Below are 17,944 nucleotides of genomic sequence, written 5' to 3'. Positions count from 1 at the left end.
CAACAGATCTGAGTTAAACTTTAAAATAAATGACCACCTTGTGTTAGCTTGCTTAGGAAAAGAGTAAATAAAATAAAACAAACAAAAACCCATCTTGTTTTTTATCCCCCTTATTTTCTGCTTTTCATTGATTCAGATTATTGGCTTCTTATTGTCAAGAATAAACTTTTAAAAAACAAACAAACAAAAAAAGGTAAATGTGACTGAAAGCTAGTTTTTAATCATTTTTTAAAATTGTGATGTCCTGTTCTTTTTCTCACATTTGTCCCCTGAACAATTCTTCCTCTTTAAAATGTAGCAGTTCTAACTGGGCATGCTGGCTCACACCTGTAATCCCAGCAGCACTTTGGGAGGCCGAGGCAGGCAGATCACTTGAGGTCAGGAGTTTGAGACCAGCCTGGCCAACATGGTTAAACCCCGGCTCAACTAAAGATACAAAAATTAGCTGGGTACGGTGGTGCGCACCTGTAGTCCCAGCTACCAGGGAGACTGAGGCACAAGAATGACTTGAACCCAGGAGGTGGAGGTTGCAGTGAGCCGAGATTTTGCCACTGCGCTCTAGCCTGGGCAACAGAGTGAAACTCTGTCTCTAAAATAAAATAAAATGAAATAAAATAAGATAGCAGTCCTTTTAAAAAATGTGGAATTTTACTTGACAGTAGAGTGAAGTAACCTGTATGCAATGATACAGGAAAATGTACATGACATGTTTAGAAAAAGCAAAATGTAAAATAATTTGAATAGTATATTAGTATATGTGTTTTAAAAATACACTAAACTCTCATGTGTATTCATATGTATATTAAGAAATTCTGGAGGAATATACACCCAGCAGTGCTATGTATTAGTGCTGCTGTTTGTGTCCATGGCTATTCTAGACTGTCTCTGTGATATTTGCATTTTAAACTGAATATATTACTTTTATAATTAGAAAAAGAGTATTAAAAATGAATTAGAATTCAATTTCTTTTTTCTTTGTTTTTTGAGTCGGAGTCTTAGTCTGTTGCCTAGGCTGGAGTGCAGTGGTATGATCTCAGCTCACTGCAACCTCCGCCTCCTGGGTTCAAGCAGTTCTCCTGCCTTAGCTTCCCGAATAGCTGGGACTACAGGCACGCGCCACCATGCCCAGCTAATTTTTGCATTTTTAGTAGAGACAGGGTTTCACTATATTGGCCAGACTGGTCTTGAACTCCTGACCTCATGATCCACCCATCTCGGCCTCTGAAAGTGCTGGGATTACAGGCATGAGCCACTGTGCCCCGCCTAGAATTCAATTTCTGAGAATTCATTGACAGCTCTTCTTTAAAATAAGGTTGCTGTACTGATGTAAGACATTATTATAGTCAGTTTGGAAAACAATTTGGCAGTATAAAAATGAACATACCCTGTAAACCAACAGTGCCATTCCCAGGATTTAATAGCAGAGAAATATTTGCATATATGTCCCAGGAGACATGTATAAAGTGGAAATCAGCCTGATTCTAAGCTCTAAATGCAACCCAAATAAATACCCATCAACATTAGAATGAATACATAATTTGTGGTGTAGACACAATGGAATACTACGCAGCTGTGAAAAGGAATACATTGCAGATACACATAACCATGTGGCTTCATTTCACATCAAGTGAAAAGTGAATCACAAAAGAATTCATTGGAGTCCATATGTGTAAGGTTCACAAACGTCCCAAACTAAACAATACCTACATTGCTTAGATAAACAAATATGGTAAACCTGTTAAAAAAAAAAAAAAAAAAAAAGGCTAGGAAATGATAAACCCAAAAGACAAATAGCAGTTATTTCTGAGGGAGGAGGGAGGGGGATGGGGTTGGGGAAGGGCACCCAGAGAATTTCAGGAGTGGTGGACTTTTCCTGAAATTGAATGGTGGGTTCACATTGTTTTGTTATTCTTTGTGCCTTACGTATTTTACAAATAACCGATTGGATCTATATAATAATATAATACAAAATGAGTAAGGGATTAGGTTGAGGATGATAGCATTGGAGTTTCTTGGTGTTGAAGAGATTAAGTGCCAAGCAAGTTGTGTCCCTGGCACTTTGTCTGTGACCACATGGTGACTTAACACTTCTTGGTGTGGTGAGGCTTGGCATGTCCCTTTTCTTGGCTGTGACTGTTAGTACTGAATGCCATTCTCTCTGAGGAAAAGCATCCTTCTCTATCTATCTGTCTGTCTGTCTGTCTATCTATCTATCTATCTATCTATCTATTTCTATCTATCTATCTATCTATCTATCTATCTATCTATCTATTTATTTATTTAGACAGAGTCTCGCTCTGTCACCCAGGCTGGAGTTCAGTGGCGCGATCTCGGCTCACTGCAACCTCTGCCTCCTGGGTTCAAGCGGTTCTCCTGCCTCAGCCTCCTGAGTAGCTGGGACTACAGGTGCCCGCCACCACGCCCAGCTAATCACCAAATTATTGGCCAGGATGGTCTCAAACTCCTGACCATTTGATCCGCCTACCTCGGCCTCCCAAAGTGCTGGGATTATAGGCATGAGCCACCACGCCCAGCCTTTTATTTTTATATATATTTTTTTAAGACAGGGTCTCACTCTGTTGCCCCAGTTAGAGTGGAGTGGTACAATCATAGCTCACTGCAGCTTCCATTTCCTAGGCTCAAGCCATCCTCCCACCTGAGCCTCTCGAGTAACTGAGGCTATAGGTGTACACCACCACACCCGGCTAATTTTTGTATTTTTTGCAGAGATGGAGTTTTGCTGTGCTGCTTAGGCTGGTCGAACTCCTGGGCTCAAGCAATCCTCCTGCCTTGGCCTCCCAAAGTGCTGGGATTACAGGCATGAGCCACCACAGCTGGCCTAAGAGTGTCCTTCTTGTTACTGCAGGCTTCCCTGATTGTGACTGAGGAGCTGCACCTGATCACCTTTGAGACAGAGGTATATCACCAAGGCCTCAAGATTGACCTAGAGGTGAGTTCTGCAGCAGAATTGGTGAGAGGCTACATGCAGAGGTGACTCAGGACAAAATCTTCCACTGGTATTTTTATAAGAGAAGGTGGAATGATTACTGTTTGCTTAACACTGCATTTATTTTTGCTTACTTTTCTCAAAAAAAAAATCCTTGGCATCGCATCTGAGAATAAAGTCTTGCTTGAGTGCTTAGAAGATGTGTGTATACTCAGCTTTCAGCAAACTTGATATGAAAATTTCTATTTAGAAATTGATTGGCTGGGCGTGGTGGCTCACCCCTGTAATCCCAGCACTTTGGGAGGCCAAGGCAGGCGGATCACAAGGTTAGGAGTTCGAGACCATCCTGGCCAACATGACGAAACCCCATCTCTACTAAAAATACAAAAATTAACTGGGCGTGGTGGCGTGTGCCTATAACCCAGCTACTCGGGAGGCTGAGGCAGGAGCATCACTTGAACCCGGGAGGCTGAGGTTGCAGTGAGCCGAGATTGTGCCATTGCACTCCAGCCTGGGCGACAGAGTAAGACTCCGTCTCAAAAAATAGAAAAAAAAAAAAAAAAAGAAATTGATTAGAGCTGATTTTATAAAGTTTGGGCATAAGAGTCTTAGCAGCCATTGTGTTTAGTGTACAGAAAATTGTGGCGATGACATTCTCTTTTCATAACTTTCTTGATTTTTAAGTTAAGATAGACCTAGAAAAGCGGGAATCCTGGTCTTTGATTCCTGAGACCTCCCTGTTTCACGTGAAGATACAGCTTCAAGCCTTGGAAAATGCCTCCAAGGTCTTAAAAATGGGGAATCTGTGGACTGTGAGTCAAGCTTTGAGCAAGTCAGGTTTTACAAGGGACCGGTATGTTCCAACAGCAGCCCGAGTTGTGTGGCCACGCTGGGCATTTTTTCCACTCTGAGTGCTGACTGAGCTGACTCACTCACACTCCTCGCCTAGAGTTGGCAGCAGGTGTGGTTTATGGCATGTCCTTTCATTCTGAGCCCCGTGAAATACGGGCAAAGAGATTTCCGAGTCTGTGAGAGCCCCTCTGCCTCCCCAGCTCAGTCCCCACTTCCTCCGCAGACCCACTCCTTGCCAGTTGTGGTGATCTCCAACATCTGTCAGATGCCAAATGCCTGGGCATCCATCCTGTGGTACAACATGCTGACCAACAACCCCAAGGTTAGTACCCCCTCCTTTTAGTTGGTACCCCGGGATCTCTTGCGATGTATGGGTACCTAGTACAGACAATGAGCACCATCCCTCATCTAAACAAGCAAATGTGTTCTTTCCAATAGAACGTAAACTTTTTTACCAAGCCCCCAATCGGAACCTGGGATCAAGTGGCCGAGGTCCTGAGCTGGCAGTTCTCCTCCACCACCAAGCGAGGACTGAGCATCGAGCAGCTGACTACACTGGCGGAGAAACTCTTGGGTCTGCGTTTAACCCCTTCTCCCTCCCGCCTGCCCAGAAAAGGGATCCGGCCCACAGGGCTGTTCATTTGGGTCATGTCTACTGAGCGTTAGGCCATGTTTCTTTCCTGAGCAAGGTGCTGTGCTGGTGCCAGGAAACAGGGGCTCCATCCAGTTGGGGAGTTGGGGTGCAGAGACAGTTTGCAGTTTTCAGTCGAGATGATCATTTTTGAGGTGGGAGGTGGATTTCTTTTCTCCTGGTTGCTGTCTCATTCACCCACTCCAACTAACCTTAGAAGATCTTTTAAATGTGGCCGGGCGCGGTGGCTCAAGCCTGTAATCCCAGCACTTTGGGAGGCCGAGACGGGCGGATCACGAGGTCAGGAGATCGAGACCATCCTGGCTAACACGGTGAAACCCCGTCTCTGCTAAAAAATACAAAAAACTAGCCGGGCGCGGTGGCGGGCGCCTGTAAGTCCCAACTACTTGGGAGGCTGAGGCAGGAGAATGGCGTGAACCCGGGAGGCGGAGCTTGCAGTGAGCTGAGATCCGGCCACTGCACTCCAGCCTGGGCGGCAGAGCCAGACTCTGTCTCAAAAAAAAAAAAAAAAAAAAAAAAAAAGAAGATCTTTTAAATGTGTGTTGGAAGGTGGCGCTAAAGGCTTGACATTCCCTGTCTATTTCTTTAATAAACTACAAGCTAGGTTTTTTTTGTTTTTTTTTTTTTTTTTTTTGAGAGACAAGTCTCGCTCTGTTGCCCAGGCTGGAGTGCAGTGGTGCGATCTCGGCCCACTGCGACCTCTGCCTCCCCTGGGTTCAAGCAATTCTCCTGCCTCAGCCTCCCAAGTAGCTGAGACTACAGGCGCCCACCACCACGCCAAGCTAATTTCTGTATTTTTAGTAGAGATGGGGTTTTACCATGTTGGCCAGGATGATCTCCATCTCTTCACCTCGTGATCCGCCCACCTCGGCCTCCCAAATTGCTGGGATTACAGGTGTGAGCCGCCATGCCTGGCCTAGGCTAGGTTTTTAAAAAATAATTAGTGGAGGCCGGGCATGGTGGCTCACGCCTGTAATCCCAGCACTTTGGGAGGCCAAGGTGGGTGGATCATGAGGTCAGGAGATCAAGACCATCCTGGCTAACACAGTGAAACCCCGTCTCTACTAAAAATACAAAAAATTAGCCAGGCGTGGTGGCGAGTGCCTGTAGTCCCAGCTACTCAGGAGGCTGAGGCAGGAAAATGGCGAGAACCCGAGAAGTGGAGCTTGCAGTGAGCCGAGATTGCACCACTGCACTCCAGGGTGGGCGACAGAGCGAGATTCCGTCTCAAAAAAAAAAAAAAAAGAATTAGTGGAATATTTTATGTGCTACCTGGGCTAGAAGTAGCTTTGTCCTAATAAAGCTGTTGCCACCAAATACACCTGTCTGACACCTGATGTCAGCTTGTTAGTGCTGCTGCTGGTCCCCAGCCCGCCACCCGAGGCTGGGAAGAGCAGGGGGACTTGTTACATCACCCCCTATCCGTGCTGGGCTACCCAACAACAAAAGTGGGTCAAATGATGGGGTAGTGTTTGTCCTCGTGTGTGCACACACACAACGGTGGCCACGTTCAAAGATGTGAAAGCCAATGATTTTGTGGCCCATTGTGGGACCAATGTGTGTGTGTTCTGCTTTAAGAAATAACCTCTTGACCCCAAACGGAAAATGTACTAGTTGATTCTTTTTCTTTTCCTTCAGGACCTGGCGTGAATTATTCAGGGTGTCAGATCACATGGGCTAAATTTTGCAAAGTAAGCAATCTTGTAAAATTCTCGTGGGAATGGGAATGCCTACCTGCACGGCTGTCGTGGAGGGCTCTGGCTTGAAGGCCCTGAACTCTTGGTCCAGCAGCCAGTAGGACCTGCCTGAGGGTAGATGGGCCTGAGGAGTTGGGTGGTGCACTGTGCCCCTAGGAAGGGAAAGGCTGGGATGGCAGCAGACTTGGCTTTCCCATTACTCTTTTCTGCAGGAAAACATGGCTGGCAAGGGCTTCTCCTTCTGGGTCTGGCTGGACAATATCATTGACCTTGTGAAAAAGTACATCCTGGCCCTTTGGAATGAAGGGTAGGTTGGACAGAGTGTGCACAGATGTAACCAAGTCCCCTGCTCTCAGCAAGCCAGTGGCAGGGGATGGATGCCCTGTTAGCAGTAACAACACTGTTCCTCCTCCTTGGCTCCAGGTACATCATGGGCTTTATCAGTAAGGAGCGGGAGCGGGCCATCTTGAGCACCAAGCCTCCAGGCACCTTTCTGCTAAGATTCAGTGAAAGCAGCAAAGAAGGCGGCGTCACTTTCACTTGGGTGGAGAAGGACATCAGTGGTAAGGGAGGCTCCCACCCACCCCACCTGCTGGCGGCTGCTGAGGCCTCATCACCGCTGCTAGTTCCAAGCACCTACTGCCCCCTTGTGGTGGAGATGGCCCCGACTCCCTGCCTCACTCAGACTCGCAAAACACATTTGGGTGACTTCTAAATCCTTCTAGCTGAAGGATTGATTTGTCTTTGTTTTGCTTGCTCCAGTGACTATTTGTTGAGAAATTTGCAATTTAAGTTGTATTCTTCATCCCTTTTTCTACTTAGTCCTGTTAATATATCTTACACAAGTAGTTACATTCAAGTTTATTTTCTATGACCCAACTGGTAGCCTCTTCTAAATTAGAAGCCAGCCTGAACATTTCCACCGTGCCAGGCCACTCACTGAACAGGGTGTTCAGGGTCTCAACACTAGGGTGGCTTAAGTTTTTTCCCCTTCGAGGAAAGAAAAAATGGGCAGTTTTCTCTGAGATGACCTAGCTGTAGGTTCCATGATCTTTCCTTCCCATGTCCCGTGACAGGTAAGACCCAGATCCAGTCCGTGGAACCATACACCAAGCAGCAGTTGAACAACATGTCATTTGCTGAAATCATCATGGGCTATAAGATCATGGATGCTACCAATATTCTGGTGTCTCCGCTGGTCTATCTCTACCCTGACATTCCCAAGGAGGAGGCATTCGGAAAGTATTGTCGGCCAGAGAGCCAGGAGCATCCTGAAGCTGACCCAGGTAGTTGTTGATTTTCCATGTTCCTGGCATTTAATTTTTGGGAAAAGTTAGAAATTTGGGGATCCTTGGAGGATAGATAGGCAAATGCCTGAATAACCTGGGGGATCATTATTTCTCCTTATGGGAAAGAACTGTAGTGAGTGCTTTTGTTGGGGTGACCGATGGGATTTGAGAGGAGAATCAGAATCAGTTAGACTAGTGCAGTTCCTGCTCCACAGAGAGTGCATGAGTCTAAAGAGGGGATACAGCTTGGACAACAAAAAATACAAAAAAATTACCCGGTGTGGTGGCACGCATCTGTAGTCATAGCTGCTTGGGAGGCTGAGGTGGGAGGATCACCTGAGCCGAGGAGTTCAAGGCTGTAGTGAGCGGTGATCGTGCCACTGCACTCCAGCCTGGCTGATAGAGTGAGACACTGTGTCAAAAAATACAAATAAAGAGGGGATTAATACACATACGTCCCCCGAAACATGCCAAAAACACGAGAAGGGAAAGTGAGGGCAGTTAACGGATGCTCAGCTGGCACAGTGCTTCTTAGTCGATGCCAGAAGGTTTGAGGCCCAGATTTCAGCCCAGCCTATGGCTTTTTGCCTGTCACTGAACCATGTCAGTGTGCCAGGTGGTCTGAAGAAAGGGTTTCTGGAGGAAATTATTATTAGCCGCATGGGAGTATGGTTTACACCAGAGTAGAAGAGCTGGGAGCATCATGTTTGAAGGGGAAGACAGTGACTGGGTGGAGGGGCAAGGGATTGGTATTTAGAATGTGCAACTATTGAAAATAAGGTATTTTTTAATGTGTAAGAGGATATGTATTTATATGTTACATATAAATTATTTTAGCTGGGCACAGTGGCTCATGCCTGTAGTCCTAGCACTTTGGGAGGCCCAGGTGGGAGGATCACTTGAGCCTGGGAGTTTGAGACCAGCCTAGACAACATAGTGAGACCCTATCTAAACAAAAAAAAAATTTTTTTTTAATTAGCCAGGTGTGGTGGTTTGTGCCTGTAGTCCTAACTACTTGGGAGGCCGAGGTGGGAGGATTGGTGCTTGAGCCTAGGAGGTTGAGGCTGCAGTGAGCCGTGATTACACCACTGCACTCCAGCCTGGGTGACAGAGCAAGACCTTGTCTCGCCAAAAAAAAAAAAAAAAAAAAAACCCAGAAATTAAAAACACTGTTTTACATTAAACCTGTAATCTCGGCCGGGCGCGGTGGCTCAAGCCTGTAATCCCAGCACTTTGGGAGGCCGAGACGGGTGGATCACGAGGTCAGGAGATTGAGACCATCCTGGATAACACGGTGAAACCCCGTCTCTACTAAGAAATATAAAAAACTAGCCGGGCGAGGTGGCGGGCGCCTGTAGTCCCAGCTACTCGGGAGGCTGAGGCCGGAGAATGGCGTGAACCCGGGAGGTGGAGCTTGCAGTGAGCTGAGATCCGGCCACTGCACTCCAGCCTGGGCTACAGAGCGAGACTCCGTCTCAAAAAAAAAAAAAAAAACAAAAACCTGTAATCTCAGCTGGGCATGGGGGTTCAAAACACCTGTAGTCCTAGCACTTTGGGAGTCTGAAGCAGGAGGATTGCTTGAGGCCAGGAGCTCAAGACCAGCCTGGCAACATAGCAAGACCCCACCACACACACACACACATACACACACACAGAAAGAAAAAAAAAACCGTAATCTCTGGAGCTGTCCTCAGTGTGGGGAGGCGGCCCTGAGTTCCCATTCAGCACTTGCTGTTTTGACTCTCTGGGTTCTGTGTGCAGGTCCTGATGGGGAGTCTCTGATTTGCCATTCTTTGTTTTATTTAACTTTCTATAATCATAAAGCCAATGATGGACTCTTTTTTTTTTTTTTTGAGACAGAGTTTGACTCTGTTGCCCAGGCTAGAGTGCAGTGGCGCGATCTCTGCTCACTGCAAGCTCCGCCTCCTGGGTTCACGCCATTCTCCTGCCTCAGCCTCCCTAGTAGCTGGGACTACCGGTGCCCCCCACCGCGCCCAGCTAATTTTTATATTTTTAGTAGAGAAGGGGTTTCGCCATGTTGGCCAGGCTGGTCTTGAACTCCTGACCTCAGGTGATCCACCTGCTTCAGCCTCCCAAAGTGCTGGGATTATAGGCATGAGCCACTGTGCCTGGCCTAATGATGGACTCTTATAATGTGATCCTTTAGGGTTGGTGCCTTGCCCCAGTTGCTGTTGAAAAAACTGTTTTTGTCCAAATGGCATACACACAGAAACCTGCAAACTTCCCCCCCACTTTTTCCTAGGAATTCCTTCCAAGGGATTTCTTGGGATGGGGCAGAATGGGGCTTGGAAGAGGGAGTTCCAGCTAATTGACTGTTGCCTTTCTCCTTTGCTGGGGTCCTGAGTCTTGTTCCCGCTGTAGGAGTTGCTCACTTCCTGTCTGCCGCCTATCTCTCTTTCCACGTGTGCTTCAGTTGGGAGATCTGTTTATCAGCCCCTGCCACACGGCTCTTTGTTCCTTTTGCAGAGGACATTGGGGTCCCACGGCTGGTCCTTTTGACTCATTTTGCTTTCACAGTCTCACCTCCCAGTCTGAGGCTGCATCCTCCATTACCATCGCCCTTCCTGTGGGCTGGGAGGCCAGGTCCTTTCCTGCCCAGCAATGTCAGCCTTTCCTCAGGGGCCAAGGCACTCATCAGGAGAAAGGAACTAATTACTTGAGTAATTTGCCTGCCTTGCTGAGAGGAGTATGCCCTGAGGGACTCCGTGTGAGTGTAGTGACGGATGTGGCGGTGTCCCTGTGTTATTATAAAATGGGTGCCTTCAGGAAGATGAGCATGTGACCATTTCCTCTCTATTTCCATCGTAAGAGTATTATGGTATGAGAGTCTCAAGGTTAGATTATCGTCCCAAGACTCTTCTCTCTTCCTTCTCTACTGGAAGCCCACACAGCATTTCCTTATGGCTTGAGGGAGAGTTTCGGAGCCTCTCACAAATTAGATAAAGTATGTTTACAGCCTTGTACACAGCCACACATGAAGCCATTTTTCTCCGCTTTTTTTTTTTGTTTTCTGAGACTGAGTCTCACTCTATCGCCCAGGCTGGAGTGCAGTGGCGTGATCTGGGTTCATCGCAACCTCTGCCTCCCGGGTTCAAGAGATTCTCATGCCTCAGCCTCCTGAGTAGCTGGGATTACAGACATGTGCCACCATGCCTGGCTGATTTTTGGATTTTTAGTAGAGGCAGGGCTTCACCTGTTGGCCAGGCTGGTCTCGAACTCCTGACCTCAAGTGACCTTCCCTCCTGGGCCTCCCAAAGTGCTGGGATTATAGGGGTTAGCCACGGTGCCCGGGCTTGTTTTTGTTTTTGTTTTGTTTTAACAGCCTCACTCTGTCTCCCAGGCTGGAGTGCAGTGGTGCTATCTCACCTTACTGTAACCTCTGCCTCCCAGGTTCCAGTGATTCTCCTGCCTCAGCCTCCCAAGTAGCTGGGATTACAGACATGCCACCACGCCCAACTACTTTTTGTATTTTTATTAAAGACAGGGTTTCGCCATGTTGGCAAGGCTGATCTTGAACTCCTGGCCTCAGGTGATCCACCTGCCTCAGCCTCCCAAAGTGCAGGGATTACAGACGTTAGCCACTGTGCCCGGCCTCAGCTATCTTGATTGCTGGAAAATTAAATCCTTTTCTGTCTAGGGTGTCAGCTCCCTAAGGGCTGGGCCAAAACGGTTGCATTTATAAGACACTGGAGCCCAGCCTCAGTAGCTCCTTTGAATTCTGCACTGAATTGATCAGTTTCTTGGCCCAAAGTAAACTCAGATGGCGGCCCAAGAGCCACTCTGCAGTGCCCTCTTTCACATGGTCATCATGCTTTCTGATCCCTCAGGTTCTCTCTAAGCCTCATGTTTTATGACTGTGCTGTTCTTAGCCCACCCCACCCTGCCCCATGCCTTCTCAATGGTTTGTTCATCTGAATTCCCCAGATTTCATGTCAGTATCTCCAAGGTTCCTTGACCTCTTGGTGTAAGCATTCAGCATCTAAAATTCATTTTATTCCCATCATTGCATTTCTAACTGTAGAACAAGAATTGTAAATGACAAAGCTCATAGAAAATTGGAACCTTTTCTTCCCCCTCCCTCTTATTTTATACATAAAAGAGAACATGGGCTGGGCGTTGTGGCCAAGGCTGGGACATGATAGCTCATACCTGTAATCCTAGCACTTTGGTAGGCTGAGGTGGACGGATCACTTGAGGTCAGGAGTTTGAGACCAGCATGGCCAACATGGAGAAACCTCGTCTCTACTAAAAATACAATAATTAAGCCGGGCGTGGTGGCTCATGCCTGTAATCCCAGCACTTTGGGAGGGTGAGGCGGACGGATCACCTGAGGTCAGGAGTTCAAGACCAGCCTGGTCAACATGGTGAAACCTCATCTTTACCAAAATTACAAAAAAAAAAAAAAAAAATTAGCCAGGCATGGTGGCGGATGCCTGTAATCCCAGCTACTCAAAAGGCTGATGAAGGAGAATCACTTGAACCCTGGAGGCAGAGGTTGTAGAGAGCCGAGATGGCGCTACTGCACTCCAGCCTGGGTGACAGAGCAAGACTCCGTCTCAAAAAAAAACAAAAATTAGCCGGACATGGTGGTGCCACCTGTAGTCCCAGCTGCTTGGGAGCCTAAGGCAGGAGAATGGCTTTGACCCGGGAGCAGGAGGTTGCGGTGAGCTGAGATTGTGCCACTGCACTTGAGCCTGGGCAACAGAGTGAGACTCTGTCTCAAAACAACAACAACAACAACAACAAAAGAGAGACCATGCCTTGCTCCAGGTCTCTTAGCTATTGAAGATGTACCTGGACCCAGGTCTCCGGTCTAGTTGAAGCAATTGTACTGCCCTACAAAGTCATATTCTCTTTGGTGCTTCCTGATTGATGTATTTATCCAACTAGGAAGTTACTTATGCCCTCATCCAAAAATGTGGTAGAGGCCAGATTAGTGCTGGTGGGAATAGGAGATATAACCTTTGGCTTTGGAACCACAAGCATTAGCAGTCTCCATGTTCTTTAAAGACTCGGTGATGTTGGTACACCAGGCAAAGACTACGCAGGCTTGGTTCCTGCATTCAGAGAAGTTATCTAAGAGATATGACCAGGCTAGAATAGAATCCTTAGACTACATGGAGGCTGTTAAACTTTTACATAATCTAGGGAAAGAATGGACACAAGGTTGGCATTAGTCTAGGCTCAGGTGGGAAAAGGTTATGCTGAAAAGCCTCTGCAGCTCAGGACAGCTTTGTGCAAAGAACTGAGGTTCAAAGCTGCTAGTGCCTAGGACATCAAATAGTATAGATGAGGGCGGGCAACGCTGAGGGGCGGATGGAGCTTTCCAGACAATCTTGGCATGAGGATGGAGTGAGTTTCAAATCAGTCCAGCTGAGGCAGATGGCTTCCTCCGGCTCTGCTTACTGAATGCGAAGTCACAGTCAGTAAGAAAACTGGTTTTCTTCTTCCCAGGCGCCGCCCCATACCTGAAGACCAAGTTTATCTGTGTGACACCGTAAGTGGCTTCCTTTCCCAATTTTGCCTTCATTTCTAATATCCTCAGTTATCCCTGGGAGTAGGACACTGGGTGAGAGTTAATCTGCCGAGGGTCGGAAGCCCCTGGGCTATGTTTAGTACTCACAGTGACCTTGTGTGTTTAAAGAGCTTGAGCTTTTATTTTTCTGTTGGAGACCAGAGTTTGATGGCTTGTGTGTGTGTGTTTTGTTCTTTTTTTTTTTCCATTGTGTCTTGTCAACCCCCCGTTTCCCCTCCTGCTGCCCCCCATTTCCTACAGAACGACCTGCAGCAATACCATTGACCTGCCGATGTCCCCCCGCACTTTAGATTCATTGATGCAGTTTGGAAATAATGGTGAAGGTGCTGAACCCTCAGCAGGAGGGCAGTTTGGTGAGTATTTGGTTGACAGACTTTGTCCCTGTAAGGGAAGTTGGTCCCCTTTGTATGATGCTCTCACATGTACAACACACCGAGAGCTGGTCACTCAGAATGGTAGGAGGTTCTAGAGCATTGCTTTCCAAAAGAAATGGTATGAATGCCACGTGCGGGTATAAATCTAGCAGCCACACTGGAAATAGACGAAGTTAATTTTTACAGTGTATTTTATTTAACCCAGTAAATCCAACATACTGTCAATTTAACATTTCAGGCCAGGCTTGGTGGCTCACGCCTGTAATCCCAGCACTTTGGGAGGCCAAGGCAGGCGGATCATGAGGTCAGGAGATCGAGACCACGGTGAAACCCTGTCTCTACTAAAAATACAAAAAATTAGCCAGGCGCGGTCGCGGGCGCCTGTAATGCCAGCTACTTGGGAGGCTGAGGCAGGAGAATGGCGTGAACCCTGGAGGCAGAGCTTGCAGTGAGCTGAGATCACGCCACTGTACTCCAACCTGGGTGACAGCGAGACTCCCTCTCAAAAAAAAAAAAAAAATTTAACATTTCAGAAAAAGTTGAGGCTGGGTGGGTGGCTCACGCTTGTAATCCCAGCACTTTGGGCGGCTGAGGCGGGTGGATGACTTGAGGTCAGGAGTTCAAGCCTAGCCTGGCCAACATGGTGAAACCCCATATCTACTAAAAATACAAAAATTAGCTGGACGTGGTGGCGCATGCCTGTAATCCCAGCTACTCGGGAGGCTGAGGTAGGAGGATTGCTTGAGCCTGGGAGGTGGAGGTTGCAGTGAGCTGAGATCGTGCCACCGCACTCCAGCCTGAGTGACAGAGTGAGATTCTGTTTCAAAACAACAAAACTAAACTAAAAGAAAAGAAAAAGTTGAGACCTTTTTTTTACTCTTTTTTTCATACTAAGTCTTTAAAATCCGGTGGGCTTTTGACAGCCACAGCACAGCCCAGTTTGGACAAACCAAATCTCCAATGCTTGGTGGCCACGTGTGTCTTGGGGCTCCTGAATTAAACAGTAGATCAAGGGCAGAAGATCTAAGGACAGCCTTAGATCTTCTGTAAACATGGAGATCTGGGAATTGGTTAAGGGAGGAAGGAGAAAGGGCCCTTCCAGAGGCAGGGTCCTCTAGGGAGGAGAGTAAATCTGGCTTTTCTGACCATCCCTGGGCCCTAAGGGACAGGAGATTGGATAGCAGTTGTAGCCTGGGTCCTATCCTCTGAAGGGCTGGGGGCGTGGCCTGCCAGTTGCAGAGGGTGGACAACTGAACTAGTTTTCCCTGTCTGTCCCTCCAGAGTCCCTCACCTTTGACATGGAGTTGACCTCGGAGTGTGCTACCTCCCCGATGTGAGGAGCTGAGAACGGAAGCTGCAAAAGATACGACTGAGGCGCCTACCTGTGTTCCGCCACCCCTCACACAGCCAAACCCCAGATCATCTGAAACTACTAACTTTGTGGTTCCAGATTTTTTTTAATCTCCTACTTCTGCTATCTTTGAGCAATCTGGGCACTTTTAAAAATAAGAGAAATGAGTGAATGTGGGTGATCTGCTTTTATCTAAATGCAAATAAGGATGTGTTCTCTGAGACCCGTGATGGGGGGATGTGGCGGGGGGTGGCTAGAGGGAGAAAAAGGAAATGTCTTGTGTTGTTTTGTTCCCCTGCCCTCCTTTCTCAGCAGCTTTTTGTTATTGTTGTTGTTGTTCTTAGACAAGTGCCTCCTGGTGCCCGCGGCATCCTTCTGCCTGTTTCTGTAAGCAAATGCCACAGGCCACCTGTAGCTACATACTCCTGGCATTGCACTTTTTAACCTTGCTGACATCCAAATAGAAGATAGGACTATCTGAGCCCTAGGTTTCTTTTTAAATTAAGAAATAAGAACAATTAAAGGGCAAAAAACACTGTTTCAGCATAGCCTTTCTGTATTTAAGAAACTTCAGCAGCCGGCCGCAGGGACTCACGCCTGTAATCCCAGCACTTTGGGAGGCCGAGGTGGGTGGATCATGAGGTTAGGAGATCAAGACTGTCCTGGCTAACACGGTGAAACCCCATCTCTACTAACAGTACAAAAAATTAGCCGGGCGTGGTGGTGGGTGCCTGTAGTCCCAGCTACTCGGGAGGCTGAGGCAGGAGAATGGCATGAACCCAAGAGGCGGAGGTTGCAGTGAGCCAAAATCACACCACTGCACTCCAACTCAGGCAACAGTGTGAGACTCCATCTCAAAAAAAAAAGAAAAGAAAAAGAAACTTCAGTTAACAGCCTCCTTGGTGCTTTAAGCATTCAGCTTCCTTCAGGTTGATAATTTATATAACCCCTGAAACAGGCTTCAGGTCAAACCCTTAAAAGACGTCTGAAGCTGCAGCCTGGCCTTTGATGTTGAAATAGGAAGGTTTAAGGAGAATCTAAGCATTTTAGACTTTTTTTTATAAATAGACTTCTATTTTCCTTTGTAATGTATTGGTCTTTTAGTGGGTAAGGCTGGGCAGAGGGTGCTTACAACCTTGACTCCCTTTCTCCCTGGACTTGATCTGCTGTTTCAGAGGCTAGGTTGTTTCTGTGGGTGCCTTATCAGGGCTGGGATACTTCTGATTTGGGCTTCCTTCTTGCCCCACCCTCCCGACCCCAGTTCCCCTGACCCTGCTAGTGGCATGTCTCCTCCCATGTCTGAAGGTCCCTCGTCCTGTTTGTTTTAGGAATCCTGGTCTCAGGACCTCATGGAAGAAGAGGGGGAGAAAGTTACCAGTTGGATATGATGCAGACTATGGGGCCCCAGCGACGTGTCTGGTTGAGCTCAGGGAATATGGTTCTTAGCCCAGTTTCTTGGTGATTTCCAGCGGTCAGTTCAGGCAGGGCAAAGGCTTACTGATAAACTTGAGTCTGCCCTCGTATGAGGGTTATAGCTGGCCTCCCTCTGAGGCTGGTGACTCTTCCCTGCTGGGGCCCCACAGGTGAGACAGAACAGGTAGAGGGCCTCCCTGTCTGCCCGCCTTGGCCAGCTAGCTTGCCTCTCCTGTGCGTATGGGAACACCTAGCACGTGCTGGGTGGGCTGCCTCTGACCCAGAGGCATGGCCGAATTTGGCGACTCAAAACCACCTTGCCTCAGCTGATCAGAGTTTCTGTGGAATTCTGATTGTTAGATCAAATTAGCTGGTCTCTGAATTAAGTGGGAGAGGACCTTCTCTAAGATGAACCGGGTTCGCCCCAGTCCTCCTGCCTGGAGACAGTTGATGTGTCTTGCAGAGCTCTCGCTTCTCCAGCAACACTCTTCAGTACATAATAAGCTTAACTGATAAACAGAGAGAATATTTAGGAAGGTGAGTCTTGGGCTTACCATTGGGTTTAAATCATAGGGACCTCGGGAAAGGGTTCGGGCTTCTCTGGAGCAGATATTATGAAGTTCATGGCCTTAGGTAGCATGTGTATCTGGTCTTAACTCTGATTGTAGCAAAAGTTCTGAGAGGAGCTGAGCCTTGTTCTGGCCCCTTAAAGAACAGGGTCCTCAGGCCCTGCCCGCTTCCTGTCCACTGCCCTCCTGCCCGTCCCCAGCCCAGCTGAGGGAATCCCGTGGGTTGCTTACCTACCTATAAGGTGGTTTATAAGCTGCTGTCCTGGCCACTGCATTCAAATTCCAATGTGTACTTCATAGTGTAAAAATTTATATTATTGTGGGGTTTTTTGTCTTTTTTTTTTTTTTTTTTTTTTTTTGGTATATTGCTGTATCTACTTTAACTTCCAGAAATAAACGTTATATAGGAACCGTCTGATAGCATGGCAGCTCTGTCTGGCTGGTGGAGGCTTCCTTTTCCCCTGCCTAAGTTCTGAGGAGGCCTCACACACAGGCGGGGCCTGGGATGGGGGCCGGAAAGGGTCTTGAGAGGAGGTGGTTGCCTTAGTCCCCAACCCCATCCCCTTATGTTAGCCACCAGCCCGGAGGTAAGGGGTGCCTGGAGGAGCAGGAGGTCAATAGTCCAACGGCAGAAAGGTGTAAGAGTGGAGGCCTCCCTCCCCAACCCCCTCCTACCCCCTAGAGCGGCCTCGTCCTGTCTGGAGTCAGATAAGCCACCTAAGCGGGGTTGGGGGTTAGATACTCCCACTGCACCAAGGCTTCCCCTTCCACAGTTGGCTCCTTTATCACTTTGCCTTCAGTTCACCGAGTGGGGACAACAGGCAGACACCCGGTGGTGGCTGCAGGGCCTCCAGGCAGCCAGCGGTGATAATGCAGGGAAAGGCGCTCTGATCTCAGCTACACGGGCACCCACAGGGCTTCTCCCCACCCCTACACATGCCCCAGCGCCCTGGAGACGCGCCTGGGAGCTAGGAGCTAGCGCCTTCCCTTGCAGAGATGGAGCAGATTAGCCCGGTGGGGCGGTGGCACCTGCCCTTCCCCTCCCCTCCTCCCTTCTCCCACCCCCGCCTGCCCCCTGCTCTGGGCCCCCTGCGCCTCCCTCCTGGGGCCCACGAGCCGCCCCCCTCCCTTACTTGAGCTCTGAGCTCAGAAGGAACCTGCCCGCAAACCTGGCTCCCAGCCCCGCCCGGGGAGTGCGTGTTCCTGCGCCCAAGGGCCCCAGCGACAGCAGAGACTGGCCGCA

General features: G+C 48.2%; 1 protein-coding gene across 16 annotated transcripts in view; it reads left to right on the top strand.

Annotated features, from left to right (window-relative positions):
- The window catches only part of STAT3 (signal transducer and activator of transcription 3), an 87,559-nt gene extending 70,443 nt beyond the window's left edge, over positions 1-17,116 (top strand). For 4 of the 16 annotated variants that reach the window (XM_074019646.1, XM_065531598.2, XM_005584240.5 and 1 more), the window contains 10 exons: positions 2,867-2,950; positions 4,023-4,121; positions 4,238-4,373; positions 6,090-6,142; positions 6,361-6,455; positions 6,572-6,711; positions 7,225-7,434; positions 12,913-12,955; positions 13,285-13,347; positions 14,650-17,116. In XM_074019646.1, the coding sequence (XP_073875747.1) occupies positions 2,867-2,950; positions 4,023-4,121; positions 4,238-4,373; positions 6,090-6,142; positions 6,361-6,455; positions 6,572-6,711; positions 7,225-7,434; positions 12,913-12,955; positions 13,285-13,309 (885 nt within the window). In that variant the 3' untranslated portion in view covers positions 13,310-13,347; positions 14,650-17,116. Of the gene's footprint in view, positions 1-2,866; positions 2,951-4,022; positions 4,122-4,237; positions 4,374-6,089; positions 6,143-6,360; positions 6,456-6,571; positions 6,712-7,224; positions 7,438-12,912; positions 12,956-13,234; positions 13,348-14,649 lie in introns of all 16 variants that reach the window. The other 12 variants (XM_074019643.1, XM_005584238.5, XM_005584237.5 and 9 more) reach the window with 3 other exon arrangements.
- Positions 17,117-17,944: the final 828 nt, after the last annotated feature.

This window comes from Macaca fascicularis, chromosome 16 (assembly GCF_037993035.2).
Source record: "Macaca fascicularis isolate 582-1 chromosome 16, T2T-MFA8v1.1".
In the NCBI taxonomy this organism is placed as follows: Eukaryota; Metazoa; Chordata; class Mammalia; order Primates; family Cercopithecidae; genus Macaca; species Macaca fascicularis.
The sequence above is the reverse complement of the archived record's forward strand: the minus strand, read 5'-3'. Positions and strand labels throughout refer to the sequence as shown.